This window comes from Oryctolagus cuniculus, chromosome X (genome assembly GCF_051225735.1).
Source record: "Oryctolagus cuniculus isolate XC-2025 breed Fujian yellow rabbit chromosome X, ASM5122573v1, whole genome shotgun sequence".
Taxonomy (NCBI): domain Eukaryota; kingdom Metazoa; phylum Chordata; class Mammalia; order Lagomorpha; family Leporidae; genus Oryctolagus; species Oryctolagus cuniculus.
In genome coordinates, this window is record NC_142888.1 from 97,857,748 (window position 1) to 97,871,657 (window position 13,910).

At 36.3% G+C, this 13,910-nt stretch overlaps 1 protein-coding gene across 10 annotated transcripts in view; it reads right to left on the minus strand.

Annotated features, from left to right (window-relative positions):
• Positions 1-2,202: 2,202 nt before the first annotated feature.
• CUL4B (cullin 4B) overlaps positions 2,203-13,910 on the minus strand; it is a 71,510-nt gene continuing 59,802 nt past the window's right edge. For 4 of the 10 annotated variants that reach the window (XM_008273162.5, XM_051827777.3, XM_008273161.5 and 1 more), the window contains 7 exons: positions 13,560-13,651; positions 11,679-11,786; positions 10,740-10,853; positions 9,895-10,000; positions 8,618-8,790; positions 6,418-6,570; positions 2,203-4,320 (listed from right to left, as the gene is read on the minus strand). In XM_008273162.5, the coding sequence (XP_008271384.1) occupies positions 4,225-4,320; positions 6,418-6,570; positions 8,618-8,790; positions 9,895-10,000; positions 10,740-10,853; positions 11,679-11,786; positions 13,560-13,651 (842 nt within the window). In that variant the 3' untranslated portion in view covers positions 2,203-4,224. Of the gene's footprint in view, positions 4,321-6,417; positions 6,571-8,617; positions 8,791-9,728; positions 10,001-10,739; positions 10,854-11,678; positions 11,787-12,202; positions 12,829-13,559; positions 13,652-13,910 lie in introns of those variants that run through there. The other 6 variants (XM_051827778.3, XM_051827776.3, XR_011385491.2 and 3 more) reach the window with 5 other exon arrangements.

The following is a 13,910-nucleotide window of genomic DNA, read 5'->3' on the forward strand; positions in this document are numbered from 1 at the left end:
GTTTATGTAGCTTTCAGAACTATTAAGTTCTTTAAAAAGATTTGAAAGTTAGAGTTACAGAAAGAGGAGAGGTAGAGAGAGAGAGAGAGAGAGAGAGACAGAGAGAAAGGTCTTCCATCCACTGGTTCACTCCCCAACAGGCCACAATTGCCAGAGCTGTGCTGATCCGAAGCCAGGAGCCAGGAGCTTCTCCCAGGTTTCCCATGTGGGTGCAGGGGCCCAAGGACTTGGGCCATCTTCCACTGCTTTCCCAAGCCATAGCAGAGAGCTAGATCAGAAGTGGAACAGCCGGGACTTGAACCGGCACCCATATGGGATGCCGCCGGCACTGCAGGCAGTGGCTTTACCCACCATGCCACAGCACCAGCCCCACTAAGTTCTAATGTGCCAATGTAGTACATTCTTATATTCTACATCAAATGTAAGACTCTAGAAAACAGTTTTTGGAGAGCCAGCATTGTGAACAGCAGGTTAAGCTGCCACTATCTAAATTGCTGGCTTGAGTCCCAGCTGCTCCGCTTCTGATCCAGCTCCTTAATTTGCCTCAGAAAGCGGTGGAAGATGGCCAAGTGCTTGGGCTCCTGCCACCCCTGTGGGAGACCAGGATGGAGTTTCTGGCTGCTGGTTTCAGCCTGGCCTACACCTCACTGTTGTAGCCAAGCAGCAGATGGAAGATCTCTATTTCCCCCTCTAAGTCACTTTGCCTTTCGAATACAATTTCTTTTAAAAGACAAGTTTTTTCCTAAACTAGACATAATTCCTAAGGATTGTTAAATATAAGCATGTTTATTGTGTCCGTTCAAAAGAATACTCTTTTTTCTAAAAGCAAAGGAAAAAGGGAAAATAACTGAACAATGTGTTAGATTTGAACCACGTCGTGTTTCCAGGTGAACAAATCTATTCACTATTCAAATGTAAAGCAGGTGAATTTTTTGGTAGGGAACTGTAAAGTATTCATCAATGACACATTAGTAGGGATACCATTTTATGAAGCATAATTATGCAACTTACCATTAGCACTGATGTTTTCCTCTTTAATAAACAATTTGTTTTGTCAATTTATGTAAATTAAAGACAACAGAATAATACTCTTTCAATTCAAAGCATTAAACAGTGGTTGTTAAACCAAAGGAAAAAAGCAAATTTAAAAAGAATTACAGATACTAAAGTCAACAACTTCTCAAACCTTTAGACACAGATGCCAAAATAAACTGATTTCTGGAACTATATACTGATGTACAAGGTTAAGAATTTCCAAGTATGTTTAGACATCATGTTAAGGCCATTCAGGTGATACAAGAATTGGGTTAAAAAAACTTTGAGGAGTATTATGCTGTGAAGAGTATCTGGACCAGAACACAAACTATTAACAGAAAAAGCAGATTAAGTGCTTTAACTAAAGAAAGAGTAGCTACACTTTATTCCCCCCTCAACTCAAATATAAAAAAGTTTCATGCCTACTTTATGAAACTATTTGACTTTCAGGATTTAAATAAAAAAATGCTTAAGAGCCAATGTTATGGCACACTGGATTAAGTTACTGCTTGCAATGCCAGCATCCTATACCAGAGTGCCAGCTGTTCCATTTCTGATCCAGCTTCCTGTTAATGCACCTGGGAAAGCAGCAGAAGATGGCCCAAGCATTTGGGCTCCTGCCACCCATGTGGGAACCCAAAATGGATTTCCTAGTTGTTGGCTTTGGCCTGGCCCAGACCTGGCTGTTTGAATTATTTGGTGGAATGAAGCAGCAGATGGAAGATCTCACTGTCTCTCCCTCTCTATTGTCCTTTCAAATAAATAATCTTTTTTAAAAAGAGAAAAAAAAATTGTATCTGTATTTTTTCTAAAATGACATTTAAGAATAAATGAGAATTTCTGGAACTTTACTTACCCTTTTTACCAAACCTTCCCCCATACTTCTTCTACGGCATCATTATCATGAAAGCATCACAAAAATAAAAATCAAATTTAAAAAACAACAAAATTAGACAAATGTGAATATGTCAAAGGAAATCATTTGGAAGATTTTAAGTTTTGATCATTTTCTTACAATTCTTGAATTTTAAAGATCTTCTCCACAAACTTTTTTTAAATAAAAGTTTTATTGGAGAAAAATAGAACCACCACGTACACAGGGAAAAGAGCACAAAAATTCAACTCATACAAAACTGAAAGTCACAATTATCCAATGTAGTTTGCAACTGCTTTTCAGTTTCTTAAACAGCTCCCCTCAACTTGTTTAATAGTCTTGCTAATTTTTCAGCTAAAACAGCATCAAGTTTTCAAAAAATTAAGAACATCAGGGAAGGGACCTGCTTTCAAGGTAACAAAGGTGACATCAACAATCTCCTCCTAACAGGACCAACTCTACCTAAAAATTGCATAAGAGTACCTATTGAGTCTGGTTATTAGTCTACATATTTGAGAGACCACCTGGGATGAGTCAGAACACTGATGTAGATGGTCCAGTATGAAGAGAGGGCAAACAAATTGGCCACACTTCCTTGTCAGATGCACTATTGTAAGAAGATCAGGGAGGGGTAGAGAAAATACAGGCGATGGCTGTTCAGAAAGAATTAGGAAGGAATTCTAAACACTATAGTTAGACAACAGTGTGCAATTTGATGCAGTCAAAGAGAAAACAGGCAACTTTTTAAATATATAGCTGGCCACAGGTCTTTGAGAATTCAAGAAAACAATTAATAGTAGACATAAGATCCAAAGGTCTCCTCAGTTGAAGTTTAGGACCTAGGCATTCTTCCTAACGGCTCTGAATAGGCAAGGAAATATGCTGTTGCAATAAGTATTAAAGTAGTTCTGATTTTTAAAAAAAGAATAAGATTTTTTGCTTCTCCATATCTATTACTGTCAAAGCTTCAATGAAAAATAAAGAAGCAAAACAAAAATAAATGGATGTTAAAGAGAAGCCTTTTACTCACATTATGATTTTGAAAAACAATACTTTTGTCATTTTTCCTTGTATAAACAATCTTGGGACATTCCCCTGAAAAGCAGGGGTCCAGTGGCTATGAGAACTCTTAACTTCAAGCAATGTTCAAAGGGGAACTACAGAATTTAAAATTCCCAAATAGGGAGTATGTGAGGAAAATGAGGGAGGACTTTTATACCTAGGGTTTTAGGAAGTTAGAATATGGATGATAGTAAAGGCTCATTTATCAACAAAAAGTTGGGATGTTTCCAAAAAAAAAAAAAAAAAAAACCGCTGGTACAGAAAGCAGGAATGGTAAATCCTAGGAAGCCTGTAATAATTGATAATTGGTCCAAGTTAAAAACAAAACTGTCTAAACAACATTTAAAATCTATAAGTATGTTGAAAACCAGTTGATGCATTTTTTGCTCCTGTAAAAATTTATGAAATGTTGATTTTGGTCACTTTTGTAATTTTCATATTGTACTCATTTTTAACATGAAGAAAGTATTGGAGTTTTCTCTCCAATGATGTTCTTCTAGTACAACAGATCAGCAGTGTTCTATTTTGGCTATTTTTAGAAGTACCTCTTAATCAGCACAGTAAACCTGGGGCTAAGCCACATACATACATCCCATACTCATAAATGGAAAATTTTAGGATGTGAATATATGATACTATATAAGCAACTGTTCCCCTACCTGAAAACTTGTTTCCAAGTAAGTTCTTTTTCAAATATTCCTTTCAGTGTAACAGAACATTACCTAGTAAAATATCAATAGTTATGACAACTTATTTTTCTTTTCAAGGAAAATCACAAAACAGGTGAATAACCAAGTCCAGGGTGGTTTTTCTATTTGATAAATACATCCAGACCTCTGTACAGTAAATAAATTTTGCATGCAGCTTAAGTATCTTTAAATGACATTTTAAGCAAATAAACCTTCTGCCTCATCATTAATGGTGTATAAGAACCCCCCTCCCTTTTTTTTAATAGTCATAGGGACCTCTTCCCTTGTTCCAAAGAGGATTCATGAAGACCAGGTACTTTCTTAAGAGTTTTCTGCACATCATACTAAATAACATGCAAAGAGTTCAACAGCATTCTTCTTAAAGTAAGTATTACTCTTAAAAATGGGCATGTTAACCACTGAAAAAAATGTTCACTCAACTATTTCCATTACACCGCTTCGTTTGGTCATTGGTAATAAAAAACAGAGTCAGATAATATAGGATCAACAGGTTAGTTTATCACTGGCTACTGCATAGGACCCCAAGTGTGCCAAGGTCAACATCTATGCAATATAGTTGTACTGGTTTGGATTTTCTTTATCTCTTTCCATGTAGTCCCGGTCAATTAAGGATTCTATTCTCTTCTTAAGATCAGCAGGCTGTTAAGAGAAGGCAAATTTTCAATGCAAAGTTTATGATCATTGGCTCAAACTCACTTACTAACATGCCCCATCAAAAAAAGAAAATTTTGGTTTATTGACTTAATATATGTAATCTTACCTGTTCATATTATTTAAATCTCTATTTTAGAGAAAAATATAATAAAAATCAGGTTAAGAAGTATTTTATACATATACTACAATGCTACACTTTTGCAACATTTTCTATTTTATTTTAAAGAAATCTTCCCAGAACCAGCTACTCCCTGCACAGTTAAATACAAAAGACTAAACATAACAGAATTTCACATGAGGAATACATTATAGCTTGAGAAATCAGAAATTTAGTTTTGCTGAGATAGTTTGAGAGGACAATCCACTTTTACTTTGGGCAAAAGCTAATTCTGCAAGTTAAGTTTAATTTTTATAAATTAACTTAAAATATGGGGGCCAGTGTTATGGTATGAGTTAAGCCACCATCAGCATCATATATGAGCACCAGTTTGAGGCAGCTGCAGCCATTTGGGGAGCGAATCAATGGATGGAAGATCTCTGAATCTCTCTGTAACTCTTTCAAATAAATAAAAATAAATCTTGACAGTTTGCCTTCATGACTGTATTCTTAGCTCTCAGATGACAAAATTCAACTATATGCTTGAGTGTATGTCTAGACTATAAAAAGTACAGGCATCCTTTGGTATCTGCAGGCATTGCTTCTAGGATCCTCCCTTGCCCTCATGCCAAAATCCAAGGATGCTCAAGCCCCTTATACAAAATGGTGTAATATATGCATATAACCCATGTACATCCTTCCATATACTTTAGAATCAACTCTAAATTACTTATTATATCTATTACAGTATAAATCCTAAGTAAATAACTGCTATTTTGCATTTTTTAGGGAATAATGACAAGAAATAAAGTCTGTACGTGTTCAGTACAGCCCCACTGCTTTCAAATATTTTTTTATTTATAGTTGGTTGAATATGCACATGTGAAATCCACAGATATGGAGGGGTCAACTGTATCATCTTGCCTACTAAATTTTTCATAATATGTAAAATGAAAGGGAAAGGAATCTGATAGGGCAGTCAAAACTTTAGTCATAATTTTTATCCAGTAATCTTAAAGTTCAATAAAATGATTTTCTCTTCATTATAATAAAAGACCTAGAATACCAGAACAGTCTTTTTAGGAAAGCAATCCCTTAACTTCCCTAGCATCAGTGATCTCTATGGCTAGAGGTGCAGTAATTGTTAGGCAGAGCATGAGGGTGACAGAGCTGTAATGAGGTGACAGTATCAGGCTTGGAAGAGAGAAAAAAAACCTCTTAATTAAAATAGCTACTGAGGGCTGATTATATGCTAGGTCCAGTTCTGAATTTTTCATATTCAGGATCTCATGAAAACCTCATAATTATATAAAGTAAGTACTACTATTAGCAACATTTTACAAAAGAGGAAACAAGCTCAGGTGAAGTGATATATCAAAGTCCAAAGTTTATAGAAATCCTAATAGCCAGGAGTCTATTAAAACTCTTATCAAGAGTTTATCAACACAAGGGTTTGGAAATATTCTGGAACTTACACAATATTCCAATACAATATCACCCTATATGTCTTCATTACTGGGCAGTTACCTTGGAATATGTCCATTAACCAACCAATTTCAGTTGACCAGAACTATCATTAAAATTTTCAAAACGATACCAGTCTGTACACAGTTCAGACACTTAATGTAACCTAACCAACAGATTTGACTCTATCTAAAATAATGACATCTGGCAAATATCAAGGTATTTCAAGGAGAAAAGAAATAAGAAAGAAGTTCAAATGAAAATAGTGAATGAAAAAAGTTTAAACAACTCATTTAGCAGTTAAACTTACAAGTTTGAGAGTTTTACTAAATTGTTGTCCCCTTTTTTCACAGTTGCCCCTATGCCAACAATTTTTTTCCTGAATCATATGCATCAGCATGGGAAATACTTTTGTTTCACCAAATGCTCTTGAGGCTTTCATCTATGCTTACAGGATTTGTGCCTGAAAATTTAATGTATCCTTTTATAAGAAGCTCAATATGAAAACACAGAATACCTACCTTTACTGGGAATTTCAATTGGTTGTACACTTCTGAAACAAGCAAATTGTGACTAAGTGTCTTTCTCATCTTCATAATTCGAACAATTGCAGCATCAATTTGATATTGTCTGTCTTGAAATACTCTTTCTGTAGTACTTGCTTGTTCCTCAACCTAACAAGAGGGTTTTAAATTTAAGAATTATACCTGAAGTGAAACATGATTACTTATACAAATTTGTACATTTTAGTGACATACCACTCACTGCTTTAAATATACTGAATTATCTAAATGGGACCTTACAGATGATGACAGAAAAAACCCTGCAAACATAGCTCCTTTCTAATTATATTGCCCTGTATCAATGAAGTAATGCCAACATTACTTAGCAGAAAATACTATCTTTGAACTACTTTTCTGGAAGTAAGGATGTTTGAGACAGAATTTACCATTTTCTTTGACTCTCTTCTAAATATGTCAGTTACAAGGGGTTGTTGACCAGATTTCTGTATAACAGTATCTCATCTATAAACTGACTGACTTCTGTCTCAAATCATGGTATTAAGTAGCTAAGTAAACTGGTTGGCATCAAGTTCTTTGACAATTAACTTTTATTTTGTAATATATAAACCAGAAATGCATGCCATTAATGCTTACATTCCTTTAAGACTAACAGAGATTTAAGTGTTTAGCAGTTTATCACACTTGATGCAAAATTAAAAATGACAACCTTTAGTAACTGAACCAAAAGTTTAGATTTTGTTGCAGCAGTTTCTTTCTAGTACAGCTTAATTTTTTTCATTTAAATTCAATCTAGGTCTCCCACATGGGTGGCAGGGACCTAACTCCCTGAGCCATCACCTGCTGCCTTCCACAGTGTGCATTAATAGGACACTGGAATCAGGAGCCAGGACCCAAACCCAGACACTCCCATATGGACTGTAGGTGTTCCAAGAAATGTTAACCACTGCACCAAATGCCAACTCCATAGCATAAATGTCTTAAAAAGTAAGGTTATGATAATCCTTTAAGGGAGTATCATTCCTCTGATGCCTATGTAAATGTAACAGGAACTTTTTTGAAGATACTTATCCTTGTCCCACATTAAAATTGTTTCTCAAATATTGCATTACACATTGTTGGAACTGAATAACTGGTTTCAGAATGCTACACTTGGTTTCCTTAATAAAAATCTCTTGCAAATTCAAATGCCAAAATAAAATATTCACCTCCACTGTCAATAAAACAAATACTAACTAAATCATTCAGATTTCTCACCAAGCAAATTGACAAATCTAAAGAAGAAAATTTAATCTTTAGTGTTGGGGAGGGCATAACAAGATAGACACTCATATGTTGCTGGTCCAAGTATAAATTGGTTTGGCCTTTCTGGAATACAATATGACCTTATGCACTAAGACTCTTAAAATATTCACACCCTTTGATCCAAAGAAATCGACTTCCATGGATTTATCATAAGGAAAGGATCAGAGAGATTAAGATTTAGGTACAAAGATGTTTCTTACAGCATTATTCATTCGTAATGCTAAAAAGTGATAAATTTAACTGCCAAATAATGAACAGTGGCCAGCCATGTCAAAGAGTATTTATTATAAAGCCAGTTGTGATTTCTTAAGGAATTTAATGGCACAGAAAAATTCTTAACAGGATATAAAACTGCTGAAAGCCTGAACCAATCATGTGCAGCCTCCAACAACAAAAAACCCAAAATTAAATACTGAAACATATTCAGCTAGATACAGGTACAGAAAATGTTAATGGTACTGCTAGTATTACTGGTATAAAATACTTTTTAGAGGTGGGCATTTATGCAGTAGTTTAAGTCAGTCACTACTTGGAACACCTGCACCCCATATAGGAGTGTCTGATTTGAGTATCGATTCATCCACTTTTGGATCCAGCCTCCTGCTATGTACCCTGAGAGGCAGCAGATGATGGCTCAAGTACTTGGGTACCTGCCAACCATATGGGAGATCCAGATTGGGTCCAGGCACTTGGCTTTGGCTTGGGATTGCCCTGGCTGTTGCAGGCATTTTAAGAGTGAACCAGCATTCCTCTGTCTCTCTACCTTTCAAATAAAATGAAAAAAAAAATTAAGTACAAGAAAAATTACATTTTAAAAAGAAAATATTCTTTATACATTTCCATCATGAACATGTGTAATTCCAATGAGTTAAGACTAAAAGAAAGTGAAAAATACCGTCTCTTTCATCTGGATTTGATTGATCTTTATCCTGAAAAGTTTGTGTTTGAAATCATCATTACAAATGAACTTGTCACCATCTTCTATATCTTTGCCCTTTGGATTTTTCGCCAGAACTCTAGCTTTTCCACAGGCTAATGACTGCAATGTTCTCCTTAACTCTCCATCCTCTGAAGAAGAAACAGCAGCTTAGTTATTTGTTACTACCTCATCAGCACGAACAGCTACATTCAACCTCAATCTAGCTTCTATTCCCATCCCTCTATTAAAACTTCCACCCACCACTTTACACCATGCTCATCTCCAATGACTTCCTCTATGTCCTATCTGATGGCTTATTTTCTTAGTCTTCTTTTAAGGGTATTAATAATGATTCCATGTGGGTAACTACCAAGTCTGAAATGACATTTCACTTCTCTCCAGTCCCACATTTAATGGGCACATCCACCCAGCTGTACTAGCATCAACTGCAGTATGTCCAAATTTTCATTTATCATCTTCTCTATAAAATGGCACCCTCTTTCTAACTATTAATGATGATATTATGCATCTACTCTGGTGAGAAACCTTAGAAACATTTTTTAACTCTTCCTTCCTCTTTATGCTCCACGTATCTAGTGGTGGTTTTCTTAACAATGCCTCTTCTCAATTCTTTTGGCTTCACTCTATTCTAAGCCCCTTATCACTTTATACCTGAATTACTCCAAAAGCTTCTAGATTGGAATCTGCTCATTCTCTAAGATATTCTGTATACTAATTCCAGCCAAGTTGTTTAAGTAAGTTATTTCCATTATGTCACATATCTGAGAGCTTACAATGTATATTTTATTTGCCAGATTTATCAAGCTCTCCATAATCAGGCCCTATCCAGCTTAATTATTTAATTCTGTACCTCATTTTTCTGTGCTACAACTAAGCTCTTCTGCCCAAGCTGTGCCCATTCCTACCTCAAAGCCTTTTCTACAAATATTTTCCTTGCTGCATATGCCTTCTCCCTGACCAAAACCTGAAGATTGGGCTCAATTCCCATTTCCGTCATGAGGGTTTTCTCAATCATGTTTCACTAAACTTCTAACATACTTCTAGTCAGCAACAGACCAATACTTACTTGGTTTTGAGATTATTTCAAGTGCCATTTCCCCTTTCCTCATGGTTATATTAAGAATACTGAGGAGTAGGATTATTCCTTTGTTATCCCCCAGAGCTCTTAACATAGTGGTATACACATAGCAGATACTTAATAATGCTTGCTAATCAACTGATTCAACACAAACCGATTCCAGTAGCCTGTTTGATCTCTTCTAAACTGAACTCCTCTCCCTCATTAAACATTAGCAGCACCAGTGTTTGAAAAAGAGAGACCTGGAGTTCTTTTTTGCCCTGTTGAAGAAATAGCAGTGTTTAGCCATTTTTTTAAAAAATAACACATGAAAAATTCATCAAATAAGTAATCTCTTATAGAAAAAGCATTTTTCAATAAGTGGATTTAGAAATATGGATTAACATTACCCAGAAAAGCCACTTGAGGTGGTAATACAGTATATTCAATGTACGGTTTAGGTATGATCCTACCTAAAATAGTGGGAAGGATTAGTTGACCTTTTAACAGGTCTTCTTAAAGCTTTTTAATTAAAACAGAACAAAGTAATTAAAATTAATAACTCAGCCCTATGTGTCATTACAGATTTTCATCACGAGTGGCAACAAATCAATATTTCAAATGCATTTTCAACTTGTTGGATTCAGATTAGTCATGAAAAGCTAAAGGGGTTTTTTGAAAATTAGATATGGGCACTGTTCCCCATAACTCCCACTCTGTTCTGCAGCTCCCAACAACAAGATTTCTGTGAAGAAGTGGCAGCATGGATTGTGCATCCACAGGTGGGGAAAGGACGAGTGGGAGAGGCATAGTTTTTGTTTTTTGTGGAAGGGCCAAATCACTTGTGGAAAAGATCACATCCTTAAAAATATACACAAATCTGTGCAAACTATCATTGTCTTCATTTAGCTGTCTAGAATACATTTATTAGACAGCAGCTTAAACCATCCAGTTAAGAGCGATGACTTTAATATTAAAGACGAAGAAGAGGAAAACTAAGTTCTGGGAACACCCACTTACCTCTTTAAACTCTGCTTTTAGCACACAGTGTCCTAGGGTTGACTGCCACTGAAGTTTCCTGCCACTGTGTTTACCTAGGTAAAATGTCTTAAAAATCTCCTGAAGCTTTACCATCTAAAATAAATAAAATAAGGCTTTATTTAAACTCCACATCCAGTACCACATTCACCACTCTTTATACCTACCTCATGTGTAATAACTTCTGGAAATCTCAAAGACTATACTCTTACTACGTAATATTACTATTACCACTTATTTCATATGGATCAACATCTCTCTATACCATTTAATCATCCCTTCTTTAGAAACACTACACCATGCACTATACTGGTTCCTTTACCTCACTGCTGCTGCTTGGTTTTCTTCACAGGTTCCTCTTCCTACCACCAGCTGAATGTGAGCCTTTTCCAAAGTTCTGCCTCTGCCACGTTTTCCACATTCTCCCCCATACTGAGAGAAATCTACTTCCTGGACTTCCATGATCATCTCCAAAGAGAATTTTCATTATCTTTTTCTCTAGCATTTACCTCTTTTCTAGGCTTAAGTCCTGAGCAAGATATTTTCCCAGGAGTTTGGATGCAATCAGTAAGCACTCATCATTTAACAATCCTGCCAACAGATGAAATATGGGCAAAAATATTTGCTAGCTAGGCGGAATGAGGGATATAATCTGCAGAGATGTAAGAGTTGGGGAAACTGGCTCTGAACACAGAAACTTGGCATCATTAGCTGTGTGCTAAACTGGACCTGGGAATATAAATATAAGAGTAAAATATTACATGAAACACATGAAACTTGTATAACAAATAAAATTTTAAAGAGTAAAATACTAAAACAGCTGAAATTTGGTATTACTACCTTCACTGAAATTAGCTTGATACAAGGATTTGAATTATGATTTCTATGCCTGTAACTGAGGTCCTAAATAGTAACTCTTACCTCTGGTGGTAAATGGACTTCCATAGGTACATACGTTGGCCAATAACCCATTGTCAGGATATTCACAGTTAATTCAATATTTCCAGGTACATTCTGGTTCTGCATATACTATAAGAAGATCAACACGTACACTGAGATCTTAAATGTATGTACATTTCATGTCCTACTACCGATCCATTTATGAGAAGTTCCCCACTATAAAATTATAAGGATACTGACCATCTTTAAAATAAAAGTCAATTATTAAGAGGACTTTAGATAAACCCTTCAAGCCTTCACAAAATGTACTACATAAAGACATCGGGCACCATTTTGATGCAATGGCATACAAGGATCACGTGACTTCATGATAAGCATTATCAGCTTAAATACTTTCTCGCATACAGCTGGGTTATTATAGTATCTCTTCTCCATTATTTTCCCCAGTACCACCTGCATTCCCCACTTTTGCAGGGAACTTGGAGCACCAGAACCAAACCCTACTCTTCCTCACCCCACCAGCCAGCCCAAGTCTCCAGTTTTTCATTTGCTCCAGTGCCTGCTTTGCAAGGGGTAACCTAAAATGGGGGGAGGAAGAACAGGGAGAAAGGGCAAAGCAAATAAATACTGTCTGTATCTACTACTGCATGATCCATGATCCTACTGACCATGATCTTTCTCTTTGAGTCTTTCATTGGTAAAGAAGTTACTACTAAAACCCCATAAGAGGGAAATCTAATTTGCTATCAACTATCACCTATGTTCTTAAAATATTTCAAACTACTTTGTACCTGCATCTTCAGAACTGTAGATTTAGCTTTTCATTCCCAATTTCCCCCAAAGCCTCTGTACAATCACTTCATCACCTATCTGTCCTCTCCACTGTGAGCTCTGAACACGCAAAACCAAAAGGTATTTACATTTTATTTCTACTTTTGTTATTTTTGCATGTTTATTAAGAATAAACCCTTGGGGGGCCAGCACTGTAGTGTAGTAGGTTAAGCCTCCACCTGTGGTGCCAGCATCCCACATGGGCACCAGTTCAAGTCAAGCTGTTCCACTTCTGATCCAGCTCCCTGCTAATGGCCTGGGAAAGCAATGGAACATGGCCTAAGTGCTTGGGCCCCTGCACACATGTGGGAGACCCAGGTACATTCTGGTTCTGCATATACTATAAGAAGATCAACACGTACACTGAGATGTATTAGGTTAAACCATCTGCAGTAACAGCATGCCATGTGGGTGCTGGTTCGAATCCTGGCTGCTCACTTCTGATCCAGCTCCCTGATAAAGCAGCAGATGGCGGCCCAAGACCCGGCTGTCGTGACTACTCTGGGGAGTGAATCAACAGATGGGAGATCACTCTCTTTCTCCCTAATTCTTTCAAATAAATAAATAATTTTAAAGAGTTATTTTATTTATTTGAAAGACAGAGTTACAGAGAGAGGTAGAGACAGAGAGAGAGGTTTTCCATCCGCTGGTTCACTCCCCAGATGGCCGCAATGGCTGGAGCTGCGGCAATCTGAAGCCAGGAGCCAGGAGTTTCCTCTGGGTCTCCCATGTGTACGCAGGGACCCAAGGACTTGGGCCATCTTCTACTGCTTTCCCAGGCCATAGAAGAGAGCTGGATGGGAAGAGGAGCAGCCCATATGGGATGCTGGCACTTCACGCCAGGGCTTTAACCTGCTGTGCCACAGTGCTGGCCCCAAATAAATTTTTAAAAAAGAATAAACTCTAAACTAGGTCAAATATATTTCACTGGTCATTTTTTTAACTGTTGCATCTAAGTTGTTATGACATATTTACAACAAATATGTTCTATTTTTCCCTTCAATATAAATCACCTCAAGGACACAACTAAATATATTTAAGTTCAAAGAATTAAGTAAGAGTTTAACTCACTTTTACCTGTTTGAACTGAATCATGATGTCTTTAGAAAGCTCCATGTCTTTAAACATCCCTTCAAGCTTGCTGGTGAAAGCAGCTCCACATTCTATAAGATATTTGTATATTTATAATATTTTAAAGGGGTAACAACAAAGAACTTAAAACAGGAAGCATGAAATGTAAAATTTACTTTAGCGTGAAATATGATCCATAACTGTTCATAAGAATAAAAAGAAATCCTTAACCCAAAGTGTATGCACCCTAATTCAGAGTCAAACCCTTTAATCCTTATCTTATCTAAATTTAGGTATAAGATAAATAGGAAATTTTTATACAAATAATGAAAATAAGAAGAATGCTTTATT